The sequence below is a fragment of the Malus domestica genome, chromosome 01, assembly GCF_042453785.1.
Source record: "Malus domestica chromosome 01, GDT2T_hap1".
NCBI classification, from domain to species: Eukaryota; Viridiplantae; Streptophyta; class Magnoliopsida; order Rosales; family Rosaceae; genus Malus; species Malus domestica.
Window position 1 is genome coordinate 25,569,607 of NC_091661.1, and position 27,237 is coordinate 25,596,843.

Below are 27,237 nucleotides of genomic sequence, written 5' to 3' on the forward strand. Positions count from 1 at the left end.
CAGGCCAACCAACAATTCATGGAGGCCTAAAACAAACTTAACCATACTTTCCCTGCCCGTGTGGGCCCATAAACAAACAGCCAATTTTTTTTTCTTTCTCCTGGGACTTTTCGAATGCTTTCCTCCAACAAACAACATAACTTTTTCTTGCATTGGACAATAGTTTTTCTTTTTCTTTCTTTTCCTTTTTAATAGAAAATTAACACAACAAAAGCAAGAATGGGTACTGGTGAATGGTTCAGACGAACGGCTGGGACTGGGTTAGGTTGCAGCGATGCGGGTGTGAGTCGGGTTGATCTGATATGGTGCATGTATGGTTCTGTCGGTGCTGGTGCTAGGCATATGCGAGCAAGTGTAGCGAGGATGGAGAGATTTAGGACTGAGTTGCAGGTGATGGGTCGGCGCCGGAGATTCAAGTGGGTCTGGCAACGGGTGGTGGTGTGGCTGGTGTTGGATACGAACGGCAGATGTGCTGGGTTTCTAGTTGCAGACCTGGTACGAAGGCTGATGGCTGGGTGACGATGCAGCGGAAGTGGGGCAGATTCTGGTGAGTCGTCCGAGCAAACATAATCAAATTTTTTTCTTTTCAAAACGAACACTGAAAACTATTATCAAACAAACGACATGGATACCTATCAAGAACAGATTAAATCCCGAAAGATCAAACCTGCTCTGATACCATGTTGAATATCAGAATACGCAACAAACGAGACTAACAAAATAATAGGAATATTATTAAACTAAATGATAATGCCGGAACGGCTACAAAGCCCTAAGAGACTACATTGTGAATAGCTTGATTTCTAATGAATAACAAAACACTCTATTTATAATAAACTAACCCTAAACCCTAATGCTAACGGGCTAAGCCCATAAAACCAAATATTAAAGTAAACCTAAATACTAATATTTTCCAACATGGTGTACCGTTTATTTTGAAGACATTGATAGTCTCTCCTAAGTTTCACCATGATAGGAGGATTAACATAAGGTTCTCAACCGAGGAAACAAGTTTGCATAGTTTTAGATAAGTCGAATCAAATACAATGTTTTTTTGTTTTTTATTTATTTTTGTTTTTGTGGTCAGTAGTTGTAGCCGACTTTTAAAGAAGACCATTAATTTATTCAAGTTCCTTCTTTGGATTATTCGTGAGTTGTCCCTTCACAAAAATCGGTTGTCATCAACATTTTATAATACAAGAAATTGTTTGTTGACGTTTCCAATTAATAAAAAAATCTGAAGAAGGTGACATGAGTTTATGTGGCCAGAATTCCGAATCTGGCAGGGCGGATGAACAAGGGAACCAAAGGGTTTCAGGATTACTCAGAATGTAAAAAATATACATGTAAAGGTCTTTGAGGAATTTTCGAATGTTTGATAAGGATTATTTTTGTGTTTATTAAGTATTTGATATAATAACTGATAGACATATCTCGATAGATTGCATCGACAACACTCAACAAATACTCAATATCACTCATCAGAACGCTTCAACATATATTGATATTTGTTGACATGTGCGCAACATGGTTTAACTAAAGACAACAAGGCAACTAAGTGATCGAAGAAATGACTCAATGAATATATTATTATTTTTTAAAAGGAAAACTAATGAAAATGGTTTGAAAACTTTGAGTTTTAATGATAAGGACAAAATAAAGGGTAAAGTGAATAGTACCATGATTGATTTTTTAGTGTAAAAATGTGGTTTTTCATTAAATTGAACAGTACCGGGAGCTTTTCGTTAAAATTCCATTTTTTAAATGCTTCGCACTCTATTTTTTATCTTGAAAACTTAAACATTTAATATCGAAACTCCAAATGTTCAAATTCTGAATTCCCCTTTGATTGTCAGTTAAGTTTGGATAGGATTAAGATGAGGGACACAAAGTCTGTCCAGACATTTAGGAAGGGAGAAGGAATACGACTGCAGCCGACTCCGGCTAATTTTATACCACGGCCTGTTTGGTCCGCCTACTCACATTGAATTAAAGAAAGCAAGTAAACGCCAACTGTGTTCGGAAGAGCACTTTGGATAGGATTGTATAGTTTGGAAGTGTTTTGCCTTCGTTAGATATTGGAGCCAATATTTAGTCCCATTGGCCATCGATATTGCCATATTAAGGTGATTAAATAAGGCAACTTGATTAGGGGTTTGGTTTCTTTTGTAATTACTCGATGCTAATGTCCAAAAAAAGTTATAATTATTTGTTACTCGATGCTAATGTCCAAAAAAAGTTATGAGGGCAACACGAATATCCGAATTTTTTAGAGGATTATTTGTTAAGTTATAATTAAGTTTATTGAGAAACAAAATAGAGAAGTTTGTTGTTACTCTGATCAAAGTTTGTAGCATATCACGATTGATATTCTTTATGGAATACATAAAAAAAATAAGAGACGATATGAGATATTTCCTGCAATTGTAGTTTGTTGTTTTGTGTAGAATTTTAGAATTATTTTTTCATTATACACAAAATGCGACCACATAATGCACAAAATATGATCTCATACAAACATGAGCTGAAGTTTTAAAAGAAAAACAACAACGAGAGTAAAAAATTAAGAAAAATGTGTTAGATTAGAAACAAAAATATAGAGGTTTGTTGCTACTATGATCAAAAGTATGTAGCATATCACGATTGATATTTACGGAATACATATGAAATGAGACATTTCATGCAGTCGGAGTTTGTTGTTTGGTGTAGAATTTGAAAACTATTTTTTTTTTTTTTTGTCATACAACGAAATGTGGACACATAAACACCTAACTCAAATATGATCTCATGCAACCTTATTTATGACAATCCGAACTCTCTTTGAGCTAATATCTGCAACAGTTTCTCTAGAATTTATTAGCTCTTAATTTATCTATTTTAATATTGAATGAAATTTCATGTTCGAACCTTTTTCTCTATTTTCAGAAAGGAAAAACAAACCCTAAAGGATTACGTTGTACGATTGGATTGAATAAGCCATTTTGAAATAAATATCCAGCCACTTGGGAATCCTCAGCTACTGTCTTATTCAATATTTGTTCAATTACTCTTTTACGTGCAAATACAATATAAGCATTGGGTTCCCCAATAATGATATCTCCCAACATACAAAAATTAGCCATCACCCCGCCTCTGGTAGGGAATGTAATCTAGGATTTGAACGAGGGATTTGGGCGTTTGCATGTTTTGCATTACACTCAAAGGATTCCAACGTTTACCCTAAAAAAATGTGTTTCTTTTGCATTGTTCTCATATTATTTATCAGAAAATTAAAACAAAACATATTAAAATACAACATTTGAAACATTCGTCATTTCCAACATTGCACGTTTCGCATTTGGTAAGTGAGAAAGAATTAGAAAAGGAAAAAGTAAAGATATAATAAAAGAAGCCAAATTGGCGGACTTTACATTGCATTTACACATTCATATCCAATCCAGACGACTCACACAAATATTGGATAGTATTATTTAATCCCAAATAAACCAAGTGGCATTGCATTCTTCAATTCAAATTATGGGCATGCATTGCCTGCATCTGCACTGCACCTCCATCCTCCCGTTGGGGACTGTTTGGATAACTCATAACTCTCTCTTTCTATTTTAACTTGGACTCTTTGTCTCGTTCCCACTCCTTTCCCGAATCCAATCCAATCCCCCAAACACTTGGACTTTGGATTCGGTTTGACTAAATCATCCCGCGTTTACCGCCTTCAACTCAGCCACGTGTCCGCCATCCAGTTGCCCCACCAGCGCGAGACTTTCCAACTCGGCGACGCTTTTCTGGTCGCCAACTATATCTGGGGCGGGCGGGGTTAACCTCAAGTTCTTAACCATGTGAGACATGCACCCACCTACCGACAGTGGCGTGACGGTCACGTGAGCTACCCTCTTCACATGTGCGTGGGACACTTGAGATCATCACTGCTGTGCGGCGGTGCCTAACGGGCCGCTGGTGGTTGCAGCCATGTTGCGCGTACAGGAGTAGTAGTGGTGCTGTATGGTCACAGGTGACACTGTGACAGTTGGGATGGTATTGGTTGGTTGGCTTAGCCGTGAGTTCTCGTGCATGTATGTAAAATTGGGTTCTTGTATTTGCATTCAACATACGAAAATGTATTCGCAGACGCAAGCGTTGCCACATTATTTAGGATTAATTTGCTATGGACTTGAGTTCGAATATATCTCTCCAGTAGAATATGTCTTTGACGTAAAGCCTTGGTTAGGTACTGAGGTGATTCTGAAAAAAAAATTGGTATAAAAAATAGCTGGGAGTCTTTTTGTGTTTGGTAAACATTTAGCTTCAGTTTTTTTTCACAGTTTTGGGTGAAAAAGCCAAAAACAAGAAGCTGCAAAACCCAACTTTGAAAAATCAGTTTTTTTTCACATCTGTTTTACATAAAAGTTTACCAAACACTATAATACTGTTTTTTTTTTCAAAAGCATTTTTACAAAAAAATTTATCAAACACTCTGCTACTTTATTTCACAGCTGCTTATTTTCACAGTACATCAGAAGCAGTTTTTTTTTTCAAAGCACGTCAATAACAAACTAGCATGAAGTATAAGCAGACGGATTGAACTGATGGGGTCAAATTTAAGAAAGTCGGCCGATATTTTATATGGATAAATTTCCAACGGTGTATGATGGGATAAACAAGAGCTCACGAATTGAGTAGATGGTTGTAATCGTGAGTGCATGTAGCCATATTTTATTGGGAGCTAATGATATAAGGACCAAATTGTAATTTACTTATTTTTTAACACTTTTAGTAATTTTTTTTGTTGTTGCTGCTATATTAGACCTTGGGAGGAAAGTCGATTGTGGGCTGGGAGTGGTTTCCCAGCAAGGAAGCATGTTTTGAGGCAGAAAATGGGGGCTTTATTGGCATATCAGGCACCGGATGCTAAGGATTGGCCCCAACTTTATCCACTTCTTCAATATGATTGAATCGGAATCTTTTTAAGAAGGTCTTGAAAATGTTACTGTCAGTTGTTCTCATTTCGTTGTATTAAAATCAAAAGACACACATTAGTCATTGAACTTAAAATACATCTAATTTCTAATGAAATTATCAAAAATATGTGTGAACAACTGAACGTAACATTTCAGAATCTTTGCGAGGTCTCGAGCATTTAATATTCTTAGGTTCTCTCTTAGTGAAACTAAGAAAAATAGGAGATGTATTTAACTGGACAGATGGCACCTGTACGTGTTGTGATCTTAAACGGCGGATTAGATTACCAACGTTAAAGATGGGGATTAGGTGGGAGAATTTTCAAGCCATCACTTTGCCCAAGTCCACGTCCACGTTGTGCGACTTAGAATTATACCCACAAAATAGCACGGTTACAAATCAACTCAAAAGGAAAAAAAATTGACCTCCATTCAACTATATGTCATTGTAGCCGATTTTCTATCTCTTTCGGCATCATTGTAAGTTTTCCAACTGGATAATCACATTGTTATATGGTGTTATTAATTCAAATATTATGACTTATATTATGAGTGAATAACAAAAGAAAAATTCTTCAAAATCAATCGATAATAATAGTTAAGGTGTCATCGATATATCGTATTGGTAATTATGAAACTCATATGATATAACGTGAATAAACTGATAATATTACATAACGGTTACAATGAAAAACGTCAAATTATTAAGATGAGATCCACGAAATCTCTTCCATCATGACATCAACACTATTATCTGAAGGGTGATGCTAGAGACTATATTTGTAGACCACATGATGTAGCGATTGTTGGTTAAAATTTTTCTTTAAATCATGAAAAATGACAATCATAAACCGCCACATTATTTGGTTTGCAACCTATTTTGCACAACTCAAACTCATACATGATCGGCACATTAAACACCAACATACTTAATCCACCATTTACAAATCCTAGATTAAGAACCTCGTATTAATTAAGATCAAGATTCTTTTTGCGTCCATACTTCGGTGGTTGTTCATGCGTCATTTAATCAACCTACCCCGCCTCAGTTAATCTGAAAAGTATATTAATTAATAATGTATTGAGACTAAGAGGGTTTAAATTCAATTATTTAAAGATTAGTTTAAGAAAATAAAGACCAGCGTGCTTGCCCTGTTCGGAGTTTATGTGGATAGACATTACGTGAGGGGATGGCCATCGTTTGCCTATCTTTTGCAAGTCAAAGGGTCATAAAAAATGCAGGAAATGTTGTTTAGTTTGGGACTGAAGGGACCAGGGGGGCCTAATATTGACAAAGATTTGAGGCATGAAAGCAGCAGCTAACCCTACTTCGCATTAGCTTATCAGATTATGTTCTTGGTGAGCTCTGCATCTCTTCAGCATGGAATTCTAAATTCTAATGATATTCGAGCAGTGTAAATATCGGTTCAGCCTGTTGATTAGGACAATATACTACTCGATATCGATATCAGAAACTCAAGTAAGGGCTTCGTTAACTTTGCAAACAATTTAAGAACGAACGTGTACGAGAGTATGGTCATATGAGGATAGAAGGACTTCAAAGAATGGGTTATATTTGTTTCAGTTTCTCAAATCGCACTCTCTGGGTCTAAAGCTGTATCACTTTTATTAAATTGATGTGTCATATGTGACCTATTCTACGCTGACAATTTAGATGAAATTGTGCAACACAAAGCATCGGTTTAGGAAACCAAATCTCCATGCAGACCTTGGTGTTAGCCCATAAAAGAGTCCCGCACTAATCGTATCACCCATGCATATACTGCTAAAAGACCCCTATTAACCATTGGTCATTTTGGTTATTTCGTGAAAAAAAATCTTCATTAAATCAGAATAAAAGAATAAAAATATCCTCAACTTTTTGTCGAATCATTTTAGATTATTGTTATTAAATTAAGGATATTTTTGTCGTTTTCATCCTTACTTAACAATTTTTTTTTTTGGAATGACCAAAATGATTGAGGGTAGACAAACTCAATACCATTTCCATCGATTTCAAGAACCAAAATAAAAAATTATGCCGATCTGATTCTGGCTAAAATGGCTAATATCATTTTTGGCTAAAATGGCTTTAAATATGGACTTGGGGCATTATTCTTGCCAATTTACCAAGGGAATTGTTATTAGCACTCAAAAAATCTCATTCTACACTTCTCACAAGTGTATTTTTCTTTCTAATTATAGAAAGTTTAGAGTGTGAAATGAGATTTTTGGAGTGCTAATAACAATTCCTTTTACCAAAAGCAATATAGATGCAAAAAGAATCTGCTATACAAAGTAAATAACCGGCACTAAATCGCTTTTTTTATTTGGAAAAAGTTTGACACAAACTCCCTCAACTTTTATTAACACAAGCCCAAAATTACAAGCAAACCACAAGCCTTACTTACAACTATACACAACCAGAAAAGGGCCAAAACCAAAAGAAAAACAGAAAGAGGGCCCATCAACAGTAAAGCCCAAAAAACACACAACTGCCTAGAAACTTCTAGTGAAATCTCCTCCACCGACAGAGATCCAGACCAGCCAGCTGAAGCGTCATCCACCATCTAGTATCGCTGCCACAGACACCACCACCAACCCCGAGCATCAACCAGATCACATCCATTACCAAGATACATTCGGCACCAAAGAGGGATTAGCCAACTACCAAGATGAAGCTCAGGAAAATCCACAAACAACACTGTTGAAAACGACAAACAGCAAGAAGATCGAGGTGGTGTTGGAAACACCCGAGTCAAGAACAAAATCCCGACTCTATGCGCGAACTCGAGGGGAAAAATGGCTAATCCCAACTCTATGCGCGAGCTCGAGGGGAAAAATGGCTGAAGATCGAACTGAGGGAGTGATGGGAACTCCAGCCAAAGCTAGAGTTAGCACCAAAAATTGTATGGTATTTATCTTAAGACATGAATCCACGTTCCTCATGATCAAGCCCATTGCCAATGTGTATAATATCAACAATTTTACAAAACTAAGGCCCAACAAAATTGACACACAGCCAGCCCTGTGCGGCTGCAGCCCAAAGGAGTATATTAAGAGGTAAATCCAAAAGAGCTTCTAGCAACATTGGCATATGCAAGACGCATTACCAAATGATTTTCCGAAAAGCACCAAACAAGATTAACATAAACTAAAACAAAAATTATCTTAAACAAAATATCCAACACATTAATGCCATGAAATTATATCCGATCAAAAAAAACAAAGCAAGATAGTGCCCGCAATACCTAAACAATGCACGTAAATTTCAATATCCTCTAGTTCAACTCTGAACCATAGCCTACTTAATCATCAAACAAACTGAAACCCATTTCCTCGTCGGATTCCTCTTCCGGCTCAGGCTTCTTCTCTTCCTCCTTGGCAGCTGCTGGAGCACCTCCGGAAGCAGCAGCAGCAACAGGGGCTGCAGCAACGGCAAACTTGCTCGGGTCCTGCATTGTTAACCCACGATTAAATCACTTGCCAATAAGAATTAACTGAAAAGAGCAATGACGAAAAACAGACGGACACAAACAGTTGAAAAATAGCACAGTACCTTGAGGAACTCCTTGACTTTCTCTGCTTGTGGGAAGGAATATTCGGTGGCAATAGAAACTGCCAAAACATTCTTGTAGGCATTGAGGAACATGTGTGGTGCAGCTGCAAGGGTGGGGTATGAGACAGCCAACGCCAATGAAGTGACCATTGAAACACCAGAAGCAAACTTCACCATGAGATCATCCTCAGTCAGATCAAGCACCTCAGGGCTGAAGACGGAACCATTGTCATACACCATCTCAACAACAAGACCGTATGAGAATGGCCTGATTCCAAGCTTTGCAAGGAGGGCAGCCTCAGAAGAGCCAACCTTGTCTCCCTTCTTGATAAGTTCAACAGGGGTAATGATTTCGACAGTTCCCTTGTTAATCTTGGTGGGGATGTTGAGAACCTGAAATGTGAAACATGCAAGTCAGAACTACAAAATCCCCAAAAGAGTGATCAGGGTATATCGGGAACGAATGTTATAACAAACCTGGAAGAAAGAGGTCTGAGATGGGTCAAGACCAGTGTTGCCAGGAGGAACCACCACATCAATTGGAGCAACTAAACCAACACGAGCAGGGGCTCCAACCTATTCAATTAAAAACAACAAACAGCTAGATATTAGATATATGTAATGAAACATATAGACATAATGGGTTGATTGAAAAACTAAACAAAAATTTATGACGAGGCGAACTTAGCTCAAGCACAAGCAATTTCATATTTTCAAGGCAATTCTCAACATAACCATGTAAAATATTAAAACTCTACATAATCAACTTCTGTTAAATACATACTCAGAGAAACATAACTTTTTGAAAAAAAAAAACACAAATGTAGGTCTCATGGCCATGCCCAAATAGTAAAGGCAGTGACACTGCTCCACAATGCGATGGGATATGACAACACCGTCAACGGAGGTGCTCCCAACCAAAGCTGAGAGGACCATCAACGCCAACAGCAATCTATATGTGACGTTAACTTCCGGAATTTACAGGCATAAGTAACCTGCTCCGTTAACTTTTAAGTTAGGGACGGATCAATGTCCCCCGTCACAAATCCACAACAAAATCATCAAAGTTTGTAAGAACAACAAAAAAACCTAAACATATGTTAACAAAATCGACACAGAATTTGTTGATAAAGCATAGAACCGGAAAACGCATAAGCGGAGTCTAAAGCCTAAAAAACCCTGGATAGCATTAAAATACAGTAACTAGCACTTCCTGTTGCATACTTCATAAATAATGCAATACAAACCAGTACTTAATCACATATGCAAAACAGTAAATCCAGTACAAATTTATCAGCATTTTAAATCCTTAAAACAATTGAAATGCAAAAAAACTGATAACACAAAGTCGAAACAACCTGAAATCGAATAATGCTTACCTTGTACTTGGCAACCTCTTCGCTCACTTCCTTCAGGTCACCCTTGGTGAAAATCAGACCGACGTTGCCCTAACATTCGAAAACAACACAAATCAGAAAACGAACGTACAAAGAACAGATCAGTATGCAGAAATGGGGCGAAACGTACCACAAGGAGGGGGACGAGGTTGAGGTAGGCACTGTTGCCGGTCTTCTCCGCATGGATCCTGACGGAGCGCTTCATCATTGTGTTCTTCCCCATCAGAACGACGGAGTCGCCACGCAGCCCCTTGCGGATGTTCTGGAGCTGCTTGGAGCCGACGTTGTCGGCGGCGACGATGAGGACCTGGCCATACTCGTCGAGGAGGGAGCAGAGCTTGGAATCGTAGGCGATCTTCTTGTCAGCCTTCGAGGGTTTGGGGGCCATTGCGATTAGTGTTTGAAAGACTAGTGGAAATTGGGGGTTTGGGAGATGAGAGAGTAAGACCAAAACCGAGGGCCAAGACGAAGCGGCGGCTCTGTCAAGGCGGACAGCAACGGTGCCGTCCCTTTAACCTCTCTTTTTACTGAGAGCCAAGGGTTTTGGAGGTACTGGGAAAACCTAGAAAGCTTGGAGGCGGGTGGAAGTGGAAAATGGTTGGCAGTGAAGCTTATATAGTGGGGTGGAGGGAAGGAGAGGAGAGGTGGAAAGGGTTTGGCGGTTACGTAAACCTAGATCGGACGGTTGTTATTTAGTTTTGTTTTTTGGATCCGAGGATCCCGGATGGGCCGGTTTTGGTTTAAGTAAGAAATTGGCTGATGTCAGGTAGCCGTTGACATTCAAATGGGCTGAACTAGAGGGTTGGTAAAATGTTAAATTTGACATTATGGAGCTGAAGGGTTGGAAAAATGTCAAGCTTAACATTATGGCGCTGGAAGGCTGACAAAATGACAAGCTTGACATTCTGGCGTTGAAATGATGGGTTGAAGAGCGGGTTGGCTGGCTAGAAATGGCCAGCCCGCTGGCCTAATTTGAGGGTTTGGACCCGGTATAGCCCACAAGCCATTTGGCCTAATACTCGGTTGAAGATGATTTACGTGTCATTCTAAATTATTTTTAACTATATTGCCCTTTCACCGAGTCGGTTGGAGATGGCCTTCTCGTTAATAAATTTCTTCAATTAAATATTTGAGTGAAATATAGGAATGAGTGATGACATGGCTGAAGTTCATTGGCCATGGAACGTCAAGGGACCCAACTCCAAGCTCTACCCTTGTAGGAAGCCATCTCTGCTGAGCTCCGGTTCGCAGGTGATCCAACCACCCCAAACCGACCAATACGTATATCTCCCTCTCTCACAACCAATTTTCATCCGAGGCTTGTCGTTCCCAATGGCCTCCACGTACCGTGATCGGACCTCCGAGTTCCGATCACTCTCCCAGACCCTCCAGAAAATCGGAGGAATCGCAGCCGTTCATCAAGCGCAGAATTCCTCATCTCCCTCCAAATCTCCCGGACCCGCCTCTTCTGGATCTGAGTTCAACAAGAAGGCCTCCCGGATCGGGTTGGGGATCCAGGAAACTTCTCAGAAGATCGCACGGCTCGCCCAGTGTATTTACCGTTTCCACCTCTCCTTTTAATTTCCGCTATTAAATACTTGTGATTTCATTCCTAGCTGTTTGGTTGCCGAGAAAATGTAGGAAAGTTGCAAAATTTAACTATTTAAGTTGGAATTTGATGCATTAGTTTACTTTTAACTGTGAAGAATTCAGCTAAGCATTGTTCAAGAACTTCAAACCGACTAGCTGTAGGAAAGTTTAGATCTTGGTATGAGCTAAGGTTTTAGAGCTTTGAAATACTTTCAGGGATTGATTGCTGATTAAGTGTCAGATATGAATCATATGATCAGATTTTTAATTGAGTTTTCAAACTGATTGTATTGCGTTTGAAGAATAATCTTGCCGAAAATTTTGCTTAGAAAACTCAGGGCCTGGGATTTCTTCTGGAAGGGGTTAGAAGTGCTTCTTGGTCATAGAAGCTCTTTCTGGAGAAGCCCCTGAACGATGCTTATTCAGGAAGCACTTCCCTTGAATATTTAATAAAAATTTCAACAAGTTTCTAATGGAAGCGCTTCTAGCAGAAGCGCTTATGAGTACAAGCATTTCCTCTAGAAGCAATCCCAAATGAGACCTCAGTACTGTAATTGGTGAAATTTCTTTTGCTATTGGGTTTGGAATCACTTCGGAACATTATTGGCTGGGGGAGGTTATCTCGACCTAACAATTGTGCTTGCTGTGTGTTAATCTGCAGTGGCGAAGAGGTCATCTATGTTCGATGACCCGACTATGGAAATCCAGGAATTAACTGCTTTGGTGAAGAATGACATTACAACACTAAATGTGGCTCTCACAGATTTGCAAACCATTCAAAACATGGAAATAGCTGATGGAAGTTATTCCCAGGATAAGGTTGTGCATTCAACAGCCGTTTGTGATGACTTGAAAAGCAAACTTATGGGGGCAACCAAACAGCTTCAAGATGTGTTAACCATTAGAACAGAGGTTAGTGCGTCTTTTTTGTTCTACACAGTCCATATGTCTTATTGTTTCCTTACGGTTCTATGATTTTTGTACCCTCAGAACATCAAGGCTCACGAGAACAGGAGGCAGATATTTTCCACAAATGCATCAAGAGAAAACCCTTTTCGGAATCCTGCAAAAACTGTGACCGCACCTGCTCCCTGGTCAACTCCCTCCAGGGCACCCAGCAATTTGCAAGCATCACCGTGAGTATTTCTTAATAAAAATCAACTAATATTGAAGTCTGCATATGTTCCGATGGTAGGCCTTCCACTGTTCTGGTGCCGGTAATTTATTCATTGTTTCTCATTTCTCTCTCTCTCTCTCTCTCTCTCCAGATTGCCATCGAAGGATGTTCAAGCTGGCAACCAACTAAGGTATGTTGGCTCCAGAAAAAAAAAATGAAATTTCTTATTCATCTCTTCTGGTCATTTCCTTACAAATACCTCTGGAACACTGCTACATACATCATGCTTGCATATGAACTTCATATACTTCCAACCATAAATATGATAAACTCACTTCCTCGCAGTATTCTTTTTTTCATCATTTCTTCATGCCTGAAGTACTTGTAGGAGCCATAGATCTAGCCTCTCCCTTTTTTCTCTGGTCCTCCATAATTACAGGGTAGATGTACGTATGGCTGCCAAATCTGCTACTAAAGACTATCACCTATAGTTTCAGCTATCTTCTTTCTTTTTAGAAGTGCAACGTTTTCTCCTTTACTTCCGGATAGCATCTAAAGAAGGCAGCATCTGGCCTTTGTCTACTTGGATGATTGCTCAATTAACAAAAATCCATAAATTACGTGTAGAGCAGCCACTAGGATAGGACTCGTAGTAGTTGTGTCGTGCAAGTAAATTTTCTCTGTTCTGAATTTCTGATATTGAAGATTTTGTTAAGTTCCGAAAGTACGGTGATAAATTGATTTGGTTTATGAAGATCTATTTATAGATACATGTTGATGGAAATTAACTGCTTATTTTAAACGTTGCCAAGTCAGACGAAGGTTAGCTGCAGATAATCCTCCATCACAGCAGATGGAAATGTCCATGTTACAGCAGGTAGTTCCACAGCAACAAGATTATACACAAGGCCGGGCTGTTGCCCTTCACAATGTAGAATCTACGATTACCGAACTGAGTGGGATCTTTACACATTTGGCTACCATGGTTGCACATCAAGGGGAACTCGCTATCAGGTTTTCTCTTTTTGCTTGCGGAACCATCAAATAGTGTTGTGTTTGAAGCTGTCACTAATGCTAGATGCACTTTTCATAGGCTTGTTCATGGCATGTTGTCCTGAATCTGTCTTGTTGGTGTGAGCAGGATTGACGACAACATGGAAGAATCATTGTCAAATGTTGATGGTGCACACAGCGCTTTACTAAGGAATCTCACCCGAATATCATCAAACAGGTGGCTTATGATCAAGATCTTTGCCATTTTGATATTTTTCCTGATGGTCTTCATCTTCTTTGTGGCCTAAGTACCGAAAACTGAAAACTCGGCAATAGAATCCTTCATGATGGGTGATTAGGGTTATTCAACTCCGCGTGTGGTTATTTTTTTACGAAGTTGGAGTATTGAAAGTGATATAGGGTTCTTTGTTCTGTATACTTGGTGGGCATCCGGTATGCCCATTTTTCGATTCTCGAGTGTTGCTTGTACAAGAATACCATTCGTTGTAGCATATACGGTTAGATCATTGAGCAATATGTTATGTATCTCTGTATCAACTGAAACAGCTTGCCATGCTTGTTTGAAAATGAGAAATAAAAAATTTCTCTAATTACTTTTCGTTTTTGTTGCCCTTTCAAATGAAATCGATAATCTATCTTGTAACTGTTTGTATGTCTCTCGCACCCGGTCGAAAATAGTTGACAATCTCTTTGAAGGCCCACCAACCTAACTCCGCATGTGACTATAAACCTTCAAATTTACGTATCTGAGTTAAAGCGATAAGATTGATTGTACCAATCATTTATACCAAAACATTGGAAATTTGGAGTTGGAAGTGGAACTTTAACTCCTCCCCCACCTACCTTTTATACTTCAATCAAATGGGTTCATACTGCTACTCGGTAGTCGGTACACTGCTAAGTTAGGGCAGGACCTTCAATAATGTTCCAAGCTTTAGTCCAAGTCATGTCCCACATATTGCAAAAATGACAATAAAGCACTTCTAATTATGTTTGTTAGAAAAATCTAAAGTGTTTCTAACTTATAGAAGCGTTTTTGGAGCAATACCTCCCATACTGGAAAAACACTTGAGTAGCGCTTATGGGCATAAGTGCTTCTTGCACGAGCCCTAGGTTCAGTTTACGACCTACTTGATTGTTAAAATTGGGAGTTTTGGGCTTGTAACCTTGTGCCCCGCACACATGTTCTGCTACGTTGTGATTGTGTGGTCCTACGCGGCAGGCTCTAATCAATATTTTTAGTTACAAATATCTTAACTACGGTTAATGCATAAGGCAACACACACAGAGTAAGATAACGGTGTGCCATCCATCTCTTTGAGAGTGTCGGGCTGTGAGTGTGATGCCATATGCAACGCAGATGCCAGACAACTGTCCCCAAAACTTTGATTGCGGTTTTGCTGAAGTGGGAAGAGTAACGGAAGTTAGAGCAAGCAAATGAGAGTTCAGAAATCGGGAAAGGGACACAAATAAGTGAGTTCACTTTGCAGCACAGTTTCTGTGAGCGTTAATGGATGCAAAAACGTTGGGAGCCATTTGTGGCAGACAAAAATCCAAAATTCAAGTCTCCAAGTCCATGATATATTTCATATAAGATTGGGCAGGTGGTGGAAGGTGCCCTTTGAAAAGACTTGTGCAAACTAACACATGGTCCGTGGAATTTGACACTGCTAGAGCAGTAGGCTGATGGTTCTCCAATATCAAATATTCTCATATAGTCATATATATCTTCGGTTATACAGCAGAATCTTCACTCCGATACGGTCAACAGTAATTAGATATTACCTCCTTGTCAGCGGACACAGAGATAAACTCCGTCATATATGCATGATGTTGTAGTGTAAAGTGTGGAGCAAGAAAGAAATTGCAAAGTTGAAAAGGATGGATTTGGTTGTTGTGGACAATGGGACATGTAGGAGATGATGGTCTTATTGAGAGGCTTCTCTCCTAAGGTCCTTTTTTGTATGAGTCGGCAGATTAATCTTGTAGTAAATTAAGCTATCAATTTAAATAATTCTTGTTACACGGAAATAAAATACTAATAGATAAAACAAAACAAAAAACAAAAAAAAAATAAGTAGAGAGAAGAAGGTTTCACGTCATATCGAATATATTCTATCTGCAAAACCTAGTCTCCTCATCGAATATCTAAGCCCAGCAAATCCAATTGCATTTGCCTAGTAACTTTACACATCCAATTTCATCCTTTTTTTTATATATCAATAATATTCAAACCCACCTAGTTACCAAGCATCAAAAAAATTGAGATTGTGTGGTTGGGAAAGGAAAGGGATATGGAGAAGAGAGACGGTAGGGGAAGAAGACATAAGGTTTTACACGAGTTTTTTTTTTTAATAAATTTAATCACTTTGCATGATTATTATGATTTGGTGTAATATGAATTATTTAAGTTGATAGCTTAATCTACTATAAAATTAATTTGAGGGCTCATATAAAAAATAACTTCACATGTATGAGGACCTTAAAAAAGCAGTTATGTGGTCTTATTTAGTATGATTTTGAGTTGAACCATTTTGATGTTTTTGCCTACTTTGATTTCCACTCTATACCTAATTTGATGTAATCTTTGATCTTTCCATGATTTTGTTGCATAACTAAGAGATAAAAGGTTTGGTTTGGTTTCGAATACAACTCCTTAATTCTGTTTACTTTGCATGTTTTGTTCTTATAAACAGAGAGATAGAATTTCGAACTTGAAATTTCTTACTTAGAGAAAATAGTAGTAATGATATTCCAATTTTAATTTAATTAGAGCAATAGTTAAAGTTGATTCGAACTTGAGGGACCATTGCTACAATTTGATTAAAGTTGAGGGAGCATTGCACAAATTTGACTAAAGTCGAGGGGCCATTACTCCAATGGGTTAAAATCGAGAGACGATTATTACAATTTTCGCATTTGGTTTTTCATATTTGCCCATTTGATTCAGCCTCAAGTACGTGGCACATGATTCGTTTTAACAGAAATTCTAAGGAAGTTGACGAAAATGACCATACATACACGTTTTAATGAATTAAATGATCAATAGTCACAAATTTTTAATTGAGGAACCATTACGCTACAATTTCCTCTTACTCACGTAAATATGATCCAAAATTTACGCAGAGCATAAGATTAACGTACGTAAGTGCATGAAACTTACAAGGGACTCGTTAATACAATTACTAATGCTACTTATCACTAATTAATGCTTATATTTGGCCTAATAATAATTATCAGTCATGCAAATAAAGTTGAAAAAATTAGTGGACCAAACGCCCAAATCATATTACATCCAAACCAGTCATTACTAAATTTTCATGCTGATTCAGAGTCAATGATTAGCCATAAGCCGCATAAACTTGAAGAAGATGCTTGTATAATTAATTAAACATTCAGCAGCATTAAACACAACAGAATGACCCAATGGTTGATAACAAATTTCGTGTCCGTATTTTATATGGCATGTTTTGGGTTCGATTCATTGTGTTATGTGAATCACATGATAGTCGTCAGGAAGAGATTAAAATATCTTTGTAAGTCTTCCAAATCTCTAAAAAAATATAAACTATTATAACTATGCCGTCAACTAGTCCTTTTTTTTTAAAAGAAAAAAGAAAGAAAAACATTCAACAGCATTATTCCATCAAATTAATGATTGATAATATATTAAAATGTTGTGTTTTGCACTCTCGATTGAGCCGATGGATTATGGTGTGGCCCGGTGAGGCACTTTGGAATGGGATTAGAAATGATGAATGTTCTAGTCAGCATTCATAGATTTTGGTCCTACATTAATAATTAATTTCCATCATTGATGAAATTTTATTTCCAACAAGAGGTTAGCGATTTTTCTCATTCGAGCGGTATTATAATTTAAAACTAGAAAAATAATTTTTACACTATTTTTTGAACTCATTTGAAATTATTTTTAAAGTGGCTGAAATTATTTTTGATGAAAATGTTTTTAAACTAATCTTTAGTAAAAATGCAAGTGAATTCTAACTAAACTTCCAAACAAGCTATTTAGCTACATGACATTTGTATCGAATAAAGCAAAACATAAAATGTGTGCATTAAATATTTTTTTCTAACTAAACTACAAGGTGAGAAATTGAACTTGTGTACGTACTTTCTGAATATAAATATACATGCAATAGATCTTTTATTTATTTTTTTATCTCAAAAAAATTTAAATCATTTTATTTTATAAACTTTTAAATCCTTTCTTTTATGGGTGCAAAAATCTGTCCCAGGATGCTTGACCAAGACAGATTCTGGGAGGAGAACAAAAATTGACCAAAAAAAATACTTGTAAGAAAATACTATAGATATCAAATTTTATAAATTACGTGATGTGACAGATAATGATTAAATTATTTTTTTAATGATTTAAAAGAAAAAGAATAATAATCAAACGACACATCCTGTAATTTACAATAGATGAAAAAAAACCAAGTAAATCCTAACGTAGCCTTGTGCAGATGGAAAAAAGTCAAATAAATCAAATAAATCCAATATTTTCCTTTTCAGTCTTATTGCAAGAAAGTATTCTTTTATTTTGTGGGGTACCCTACGAATTCCTTGTGATAATTATGGCATTTTTGGACCTTTGCCTTGCATATGAGTTTTGAAAAATAATCTCACTTCATCACCACCCAAATTTGTCATGCTGATATGATTAGAGATGTTAGTGGTAGGTGCAATTTGCAAATATTGGAGAATTGTAGTGATGGGAGGAGAGGAGTTCATGGATTTCTCTACGATACGGTCGTAGGAATTCGATGTATGTACAATTTTATCTTTCTCTATTAGGGTATAGTAACTCGAATAACTCAATCTGACTATATTCTCGTTAAGTACTCAAATAATTTTCTTTTACTGTATATAAGATTAAAGAGAGAGCATTGTGGCTTAAGTAGAACCTTAGTTATATATCATGGTTTCTAGAAGATTTTTTAACTAAAAAGGTTTTTGAGATTGACATAATTCTTCATTTTGATCCTTGTGTTTTAAAATCAATAGAATTCGTCCCTGAGATTGTTCACCGTCAATCATTTTGGTCATTCCGTGAAAAATTTCCGTTGAATAAGACCAAAATGACAAAAATACCCTCAAAATTTGTTAAATCATTTAGGCCCATTATTTATTAAATTTAAGATATTTTTGTCATTTTGATTCTTTTTTAATAAAGATCTTTCACAGAATGACCAAAATGATTGGTGGTGTACAAACTTATAGATCATTTCTATCGATTTCAAATCTCAATGATGAAAGTGAAGAATTATACTAATTTCAGGGATCATTTTGGCTAAAATGTCTTTCTAGAATCCATAATCTTCTTGCTATATACAATGTATATATTATGGGAACTTTAACGAAAAACTCTTGGTACTGTTGACTTTAACGAAAAACCACATTTTTATACTAAAAAGTCAATCATGGTACTATTTACTTTACCCTTTATTTTGTCATTATCTTTAAAACTCAAAGTTTTCAAACCATTTTCATTAATTTTCCTATATATTAATGCAACATTATACATATTCTCCGCATCGATGTTACTTAACTAAAAAATTGAATGAAATACTTGTTAAGTGTACACATTATTTGAACACTGTTTGGCTCCTTATCCATAACGATTCAAATACTTTCTATAATTATGCGTTTGTACGTTTACTACCGGTCTAGCTTTACTGTTTAATGTTTTTTAATCGTTATCTTAATTCTCTCACTAATCCCAAAATTAATGTTGTTTAGGGTTGGGCGCCGGCATGCGTGATGCATAATATATACTTTTAGTATTCACAAAAGGTTAACGGGGTAGGGTTACTTTGATAACTCAACAAGAACTAGCTAGATTACCTCTACCTAATGATTCTCTTAATCTCATGGGTTACTTTAAAACGGCTGATAGAGATGCAAATTTGTCCATACAAATCGATTCGATAGGCACTATTAGGTTAGGATGATGTCCCTAAAAATTAAACTAAATGAATAATTAAGGCGGTGAGCCATGCAAATTTTAATTAATGAATTAATTAGCATAAAACTATCATGGGATGGTTTAGTGGTTGACGACGAATTTTAAGTTGTATTCTATACTGCAAGTTCTATGTTCAATTCCTAGTTCTAATGAATCACACGTTTGTGACCAGGAGAATGTTGAAATGCCTATGTAAATATTTCCGGCCCTTTTAAAGAATGGACTGACGTGACGAAGCCAATAGTTAATCTTCATTTTTGAATAAAAAAGGAAAAAAAAATAGTTAGCATGAATTATGAGTCAGAGTGAGATAATTGAGAAAAGAGAGACAGAGAGCATATTATGGAAAAGCTAAGTAAAAAGATGAAGAACCAAGTGAGAAGGAGGCCCCTCCACCCACTATAAGCATGTTTATTATCTAATCTCTAATGATAAAAAGGAAATTAGTAGACGTTACTTAATGGTGATTTTGATAGAGATTAAAGTCTCCATTTAAAGATTTGATTTTGCTTACTTTTGACTGCATGTTAAAAGAGTTGTTCACCAAATTCCTTAAAGAACGAGACTTTCTCTACAAAATTTCAATCATCAGATCTCTTCAAACTCATGTTATAAATAAATAAATCTGTTCTTTTTGTGAATATGTTACCAACTCATTCACGTTATGGGGCTGTATAAGTCCATAACAAATCATTTTTTAACATACTTCTTTCGAAAGTGCATAATAACAGCCCAAGAAATTTATTGTACTAAGACCTAAAGGATCATCGAAAGATTGAAAGATTCGAAACTAGTCAAGAAGACTTAACTTAAGCAATCAAATGACTCGGTCGGTAATAGGTTTGGGAGTCATCAACTTGTTATCCGCGATGTACGTTTAATTCGTGAAACGAGAGCTATATACTATTAACCACTCGAATCATAATATTATTATAATACGTGAGTTAGTAACAATATATTCAAGAAATATAACAAATGCCTAGGGTAGGTACTAACTAACTACTAGCTCTTAAGTGTAATGTATTGGAAATAAGTAATTTTGTATTCTTCAGTCTTCATGATGAAAACTTAGAGTTTTCTTAAGAGTATAAGATAAGATGAATGATTATAATCACCTTGGGTTTGAAGTTAATTAGAGGAGATGTGCTAGCATACTTGGATTTCCATTATATGTAGAAATACTTCGCTTGCACGACGTGGATACAACGTGTAACGTTACAATTTGACATATGTACGTAAATATCAATTTCAAATTACAAGTCACATTAATAATGACAAGGGGTTTAAATACATGGACCTGTCATTCTAATTGGCATTCTAAACAAACCCAACAGTAAAACAAATTATAATATATTTATAGTGTAATTACCATAATGAAGAATACTCGTTTTTTCTTTACCAATTTTTTTTGTCTAACATTTGTAACTAACGAATAAACTAAAGAAAAATCAAGCAATAAAAACAAAATTAGAGATGCAGAAAGAAAAAGAAAATGGGAGTGTAGTGGAATAAAATCTGCCATAATATTGTGCAACCTGAGACACAAAGAGGAGTAATTTGACACAAAAGACTGAAGCAGGCTTTTGTAGAGACAATCATCCAAGTTTTATCTATCCACCAACCTCCATTTCGGCCATTATAAAACCACTTCAATATTTCTCACGCACACAGAGGAGAGAGAGAGAGAGGGAGGGAGGGAGAGAGAGAGAGAGGTTCACTGAGTTCTCTGCAACAGTTGACAGAAACACAGTACACAGAGACAGAGAAACTGAGAAGAAAAAGGGTTCATGCTCTGGTAATTACATTGTTCATTTGCTCTACTGTCTTCTCAATTTCTTCTGAAATATATTATAAAATTGTGTTATATTTTCTTATATGTAAAAGTAGTGGTCTTTCTGCAACTCTTTTCCTTCTCAGGTGCCAGATCTCTCTCTATTCTCTCAAAACCCAGGAATAAAAATCCCCAGAAAACAACACTCACCACCTCTAAACAAACTTCCCTTTTCTTCCCCTTCTTTTCTTTTGTTTCGTTTCTCACAGAATCATCTTTGACTGCTGCCACAGAATTCGGCTGCGTCTGACACGAGTATTAAAAGTCTGCATCTTTATTTTTAAAGTTCCAACCTTTGGAAGTTTTCAGAATTAAAAACTCTCTGCAACGGCCAACCCAAGTGCTACTGCAAGTGCATGCTCCTCTCTCTCTGCTTTCTTTTCATTCATTCAAAGACCAAAACGAGATAAATCACTATCTCTCTCCATCTCCCCTCTCTGTCTATCTCTACTTTCTCTCTCTAGAGTGTGAGGAGTTAAAGAAGGTAACCGATTCTGCAGAGAGTCTCGCATTTTATTAAATCCCCATAAAAGCTTCCATTATAAATCCCCAACAAACTCTCTTCCTCTTCACACATTTCCATCTCCCAAAAGAAAATCAGATTTTTTTTTTTGTTTGAGTTGAGTTGAGTATCTTTTTATCTCACTTTCCTCTTGTTTGCCTTCTGGGTTTTGGTAATTGGAGTGATTAATTGTTAATCTCCTGGTTTAATCTGTCTGATAATTGTTTCAGATCATTTAATCCGTCAGCAATGGCAGCACAGAAGCAATCAGAGGAAGCCATAACCTTCAACCAGACTGTTGACAGGGAGGAAGAAGAAGAACACGCAGCAGATCATAACTCTGGTTTTAACGTCAGAAACTTCCTCTGGCATGGCGGATCCGTCTACGACGCCTGGTTCAGCTGTGCATCGAACCAGGTCAAGCATTTACCAAAAAAACCACCTCAAAATTCACATTTTCAGACACAAATTCTGATAATCTAACGTTGTCATCGTCCTGTTGTGTTCTGTTGTGCTCTGTGTCGGTCCAAACAAGAACAGGTTGCTCAGGTTCTGCTGACTTTGCCCTACTCTTTCTCCCAACTGGGAATGCTCTCGGGAATCATATTCCAGGTCTTCTACGGAATCATGGGGAGCTGGACCGCTTATCTGATCAGCATTCTCTACGTCGAATATCGAAGCCGAAAAGAAAAGGAAAATGTCAGCTTCAAGAACCATGTCATCCAGGTGATTATTCTCACAATGCAAAAACCTTTTTTTTTTTAATTTTTTTTATACATAATTTTCAGTTCAGAAGAGAAAGTTCTTGATCTGATTATGTTATGTGGAATTTTTTTGAGCAGTGGTTCGAAGTGTTGGATGGTTTGCTGGGTCCTTACTGGAAAGCCGTTGGATTGGCCTTCAACTGCACTTTCCTCCTCTTTGGATCTGTCATCCAGCTTATTGGTTGTGCAAGGTATGTCATTTTTAATTGTGCAAATAAAACCGGTTACAAGTTTCTAATCAAAAATTGAATTTGAAGAACACTAAACGTGGGTCATACACGGTTTATTGTCTGTTTAGTGTCCTTATTTCTTAACGGGTTGTATTTGAGTGATTTTCCGTTTTAAAACGAGTTTTTTTTCAATTTATCATTATATAAAATAAAGTTGAAACATGGTTTTTTTTTTTTTTGGGAGATAGTGTATGGACTAAAAGTACAGTTTAAAGGGGTTATTATCTGTTTAGTGTCATCGAGTTCTAGTTTTGACTAAAAATTTGTAATAAGTTTTATCTGTGCGCGTTTCCATCTTGTTTTGCTTGATTAATACTTAATTAAATAGTTGTGTTGTTGATTAATGCTTGATTATGCAGCAACATATACTACATAAATGACCATCTGGACAAGAGGACATGGACCTACATATTTGGGGCATGTTGTGCCACCACAGTCTTCATCCCTTCCTTCCACAACTACAGAATATGGTCCTTTTTAGGGCTTGGGATGACCACCTACACTGCCTGGTACATGACCATTGCAGCCATTGTTCATGGCCAGGTGATAAATAATAATTTATTTACTCGATCAACGGCCCTGATTGCTCTTCGGTTATCTCTCTGTTCTTTTATCCGCCGTTGATTTTGACCTTGTTTTACAGGTTGAAGGTGTGAAACACTCAGGACCAGATAAACTGGTTTTGTATTTCACCGGCGCCACCAACATTCTCTACACTTTCGGCGGACACGCCGTCACTGTGTGAGTCTTTATTTAAAGTGTTATTAAAGTTTTAATTTTTGAAGCGATTTAATCATGATGTTTCTTTTATTTTTATTTTCTTACTCTGTTTTCAAAAGGGCTTTGGAATTCAATATTATGCGGCTTTTTCTTGCCATTAATGGGGGTTGGTGAGAGAAGTGAATATCATGAAAGGGAAATGATAACGTTGTATGAGTAAGAATATTTGTTTTTTAATTAACAATTATCCACCCGAGATTCGAACTCAGGATGTTTTCCAATAAAGTGGAACTGAGTGACCATGAATGGTCAAGCTCATATAAGTGAGAGAATATAAGTCGAATAATCCGAACTAGGATTCATACAATAGACCTTATTTAGTAGGATAAGGTTTGGTGGTGGTTTTTTTACGGTGTCACTAACTACTCATACATTCTTAATCATAAAAAAAAAATTCTATTTTTGCTTAGTAAACTTTATGTATAATTGATGTTATTGTTTGCAGGGAAATCATGCATGCAATGTGGAAGCCTCAGAAGTTTAAGTATGTCTATCTGTTTGCTACCCTTTATGTGTTCACTCTAACCCTTCCGTCTGCAACTGCTGTGTACTGGGCGTTTGGCGACCAGCTCCTCACACACTCGAATGCCTTCTCGCTCCTTCCCCGGACTAAGTGGCGCGATGCGGGTGTCACATTGATGCTCATTCACCAGGTGATGATCCTGATGACTCTAATTACTTGTACATGTTGATTTTTCCTAGCTGTTTCGGCACTCTACTAATATAACTTTTCGAAAGTTGGTACTGCCTGAGCTACCATTGTTGCTTTCGGTTTGAACTTTCGGAGCCATGATTTCGAATTTGAAACATTTCGATTGTGGTGATGTAATTTTTCCATGTGGTTGGCATATGCAGTTCATCACATTCGGGTTTGCTTGTACGCCATTGTATTTCGTGTGGGAGAAAGTAATTGGAATGCATGACACCAAGAGCATATGTTTGAGGGCAATTGCCAGGTTGCCTGTGGTGATACCTATTTGGTTCTTGGCCATCATATTTCCTTTCTTCGGTCCCATTAATTCAGCCGTTGGCGCTCTTTTGGTCAGCTTCACCGTCTACATCATACCCGCCTTAGCTCATATGCTCACCTTCAAATCCGCCTCTGCTCGCCAGGTAAAGCCTCGACCCTAAACTCCCCATTAGATCGCTATATATGTATGTGTATGTATGTGCGCGTGCACGAGGCCTCGTAGACAAAGTAACCTAACATATTATGTCTACAACTCATTTCATCGGACAACACTGGAGATTGCGTTACTAATCAAAGTGCAATTATGTGATTTTCGTGTGGGCAGAATGCGGCAGAGAAGCTTCCGTTCTTCCTCCCGAGCTGGACAGGCATGTACGTGGTGAACGCATTCATCGTGGTGTGGGTTCTCGTAGTCGGGTTCGGGTTCGGAGGGTGGGCTAGCGTGACCAACTTCATCAGGCAAGTTGACACTTTTGGGCTGTTTGCAAAGTGCTACCAGTGCCCTCCCAAAGTCCCAGCCTCCCTACCACCACCACATCACTAAGCTTCTCTTTGACATTGTATCATACACATGGTGTCCTGCATTTTGCCTTTCTTTTGTGTAGCCTCTATAAATATTATGTGAATGGTGAATTGGTGGTGTTTCCTTTTGAATCAAAGCAATATTTTGTTACTCTTAACATGTGAATTCACATGAAACCCAAAACGTATTATAATGAACAATTTGAAATTTAACTCCTTTAACTGACACAAAATTCTCAGTTTTAAGTTTTTGCAATTTTCTTAGACATATTCACATAAATCAAACATCACGCATGTCGTTTTGCCGCATATTTCTGTACTTCAGACTCTGAGCATCTCCAACAATTCTTGTAAAAGAGTTTTAACGAAAAACCCGTAGTACTGTTCACTTTATTGAAAAACCACATTTTTACACTAAAAAGTCAAACCTGGTACTATTCACTTTACCATTTATTTTGTCCTTATCGTTAAAACTCAAAGTTTTCAAGTCATTTTTATTAGTTTTATTTTCTTCTAAATGTGAATACAAATTTGTCTCGGTAATTTAAAAACTAAAATTTGTAGATTTACAATTTTGCACATACATACAACAAATCTTTAGCATTTTTTTCTTACTTTTCATAAGGTGACCTTTTTTATTATTTTATTTCTTGGAAAAAGTTGATAAAGACACATTATTATAATAAGAATAATATTTGAAGAGTCTAAAATCTTAATAAACATAAAAGAGTAAACTGTCAATTTACCCCCTGAACTATCACCCAACTTTTGATTTGCCCCCTGAACTTTTTAATTGGAAAATTAAGGACTTAAACTAATTTTTTTGGCCAATTTGCCCCCTGCTATTAATTTTTCATTCATTCCATCCAAATTTCTGTTAAATGGAAGCATATGCACAACATGTGTGGGTAGTTCGGTCACTTCATTCTTTAAAATAATTGAAAACCTTAGAATTATAAAATATAAACCTATGCAAATATGTGTGATTCTATAGTTTTTCTATCTGAATGTCTAGTGAAATGACGCTTTTATCCACAAATGAGAGTTACGTAGTTTGCACATGATAAAAGTTAACGTTAATTTGGATGAAATTTATGAAAAACTATCGGTAGGGGGGAAATCGGCCAAAAAAATTAGTTTAAGTCCTTAATTTTCTAATTAAAAAGTTCAGGGGGCAAATCGAAAGTTGGGTGATAGTTCAGGGGGCAAATCGGTAGTTTACTCTAAACATAAAATTATGGGGTGTGCTATCCACACACCCCAAATTACTTCCCACACACCCCTTGTTAATTTCTGTCCGTTGATCTTCTTTAATTCATCCGATCCGACGGCCGAAAATTAGAAGGGTGTGTGAGAAGTAAAATGGGGTGTGTGGATATCACACCCCAAAATTATAAGTGGCACTTCAAATTTTATTTTGTGAACTCTTTTAGAGATGCTTATGCATTTGAAAACTTAACTAAACTATACTAATTAAATATTGGATCCTAATCATGCTCTGAGCTGGTAAGTTTGCTTGACTGTTGTCATGGGTAGGGTGAAATTCTTCATAACCTCTCTGCACCTGGAATGAGTGGATAACCGCGGTTTACCGCTAATTGTCCCACTTTTCTGAAGAAAAAAAAAGGGATTGGTTTCTAATCTTGAGATGAAGCTGATCCTAACCATGCTCCGAGCTGGTGAGTTTGCTTGACTGTAGTCATAGGCAAGGTGAAATTCCTCATAACCTCTCCACGTTCGGAAAGAATGGATAACCGAGGCTTGTCACTAGTTATCCCCCTTTTCTAAAAAAAAAAAAAAAAAACGATTGGATTCTAATCTTGAGATGAAGCTGATCTCCAATCTGATGATTGATCTTCGTGATTAGGTGCAAAGACCAAGACTTGATAAGGTTGTCTTGATATGATCTTCTGATTGGAACAAATCCCTACCTTCCTTTCTCTAAGTTCATCCTTCATGCATCTTTTCCTTCTTTCTAAATCTATATTTGTCTTTAATGCAATCAACTATTTGATAAAGC

The 27,237-nt window shown here is 37.0% G+C and overlaps 3 protein-coding genes across 4 annotated transcripts; 2 read left to right on the forward strand and 1 right to left on the reverse strand.

Annotated features, from left to right (window-relative positions):
* Nucleotides 1–8,075: 8,075 nt before the first annotated feature.
* On the reverse strand, nt 8,076–10,610 carry LOC103455122 (large ribosomal subunit protein uL10). Its single transcript, XM_008394718.4, has 5 exons — nt 10,042–10,610; nt 9,894–9,962; nt 8,992–9,090; nt 8,515–8,907; nt 8,076–8,410 (listed from the first exon to the last, which is right to left on the reverse strand). Exons 1-5 carry the CDS (start codon nt 10,297–10,299, stop codon nt 8,264–8,266), a joined length of 966 nt encoding a protein of 321 aa, XP_008392940.1. The 5' UTR covers nt 10,300–10,610; the 3' UTR covers nt 8,076–8,263.
* Nucleotides 10,611–11,068: 458 nt separating this feature from the next.
* Nucleotides 11,069–14,230, forward strand: LOC103455121 (syntaxin-31). The gene is made up of 6 exons (XM_008394717.4): nt 11,069–11,463; nt 12,163–12,413; nt 12,492–12,637; nt 12,770–12,808; nt 13,435–13,632; nt 13,760–14,230. The coding sequence occupies exons 1-6, from the start codon at nt 11,070–11,072 to the stop codon at nt 13,917–13,919; spliced, it is 1,188 nt and encodes a 395-aa protein (XP_008392939.3). The 5' UTR covers nt 11,069; the 3' UTR covers nt 13,920–14,230.
* Nucleotides 14,231–21,023: 6,793 nt separating this feature from the next.
* On the forward strand, nt 21,024–25,375 carry LAX2 (auxin transporter-like protein 1). Of its 2 annotated transcripts, none has more exons than XM_008394716.4 (9): nt 21,024–21,413; nt 22,182–22,368; nt 22,492–22,677; nt 22,794–22,906; nt 23,305–23,488; nt 23,589–23,686; nt 24,171–24,378; nt 24,581–24,838; nt 25,021–25,375. In XM_008394716.4, the coding sequence occupies exons 2-9, from the start codon at nt 22,201–22,203 to the stop codon at nt 25,237–25,239; spliced, it is 1,434 nt and encodes a 477-aa protein (XP_008392938.2). In that variant the 5' UTR covers nt 21,024–21,413; nt 22,182–22,200; the 3' UTR covers nt 25,240–25,375. The 2 variants fall into 2 exon arrangements, with proteins under 2 accessions (XP_008392938.2, XP_070675503.1); XM_070819402.1 differs by having other exon boundaries at nt 21,288–21,933.
* Nucleotides 25,376–27,237: the final 1,862 nt, after the last annotated feature.

What these genes read in the sequence shown, in the direction of transcription:
- LOC103455122 (XM_008394718.4), bottom strand. Translation starts at nt 10,299, where the DNA reads ATGGCCCCCAAACCCTCGAAGGCTGACAAGAAGATCGCCTACGATTCC. An exon ending in ACCTCGTCCCCCTCCTTGTG is followed by an intron (nt 9,963 to 10,041) that starts GTACGTTTCGCC and finishes TTCGAATGTTAG; the next exon opens with GGCAACGTCGGTCTGATTTT. An exon ending in AAGAGGTTGCCAAGTACAAG is followed by an intron (nt 9,091 to 9,893) that starts GTAAGCATTATT and finishes TTAATTGAATAG; the next exon opens with GTTGGAGCCCCTGCTCGTGT.
- LOC103455121 (XM_008394717.4), top strand. Translation starts at nt 11,070, where the DNA reads ATGGCTGAAGTTCATTGGCCATGGAACGTCAAGGGACCCAACTCCAAG. An exon ending in GATCGCACGGCTCGCCCAGT is followed by an intron (nt 11,464 to 12,162) that starts GTATTTACCGTT and finishes GTTAATCTGCAG; the next exon opens with TGGCGAAGAGGTCATCTATG. An exon ending in AGCAATTTGCAAGCATCACC is followed by an intron (nt 12,638 to 12,769) that starts GTGAGTATTTCT and finishes CTCTCTCTCCAG; the next exon opens with ATTGCCATCGAAGGATGTTC.
- LAX2 (XM_008394716.4), top strand. Translation starts at nt 22,201, where the DNA reads ATGGCAGCACAGAAGCAATCAGAGGAAGCCATAACCTTCAACCAGACT. An exon ending in GGCGGACACGCCGTCACTGT is followed by an intron (nt 23,687 to 24,170) that starts GTGAGTCTTTAT and finishes TATTGTTTGCAG; the next exon opens with GGAAATCATGCATGCAATGT. An exon ending in AATCCGCCTCTGCTCGCCAG is followed by an intron (nt 24,839 to 25,020) that starts GTAAAGCCTCGA and finishes TCGTGTGGGCAG; the next exon opens with AATGCGGCAGAGAAGCTTCC.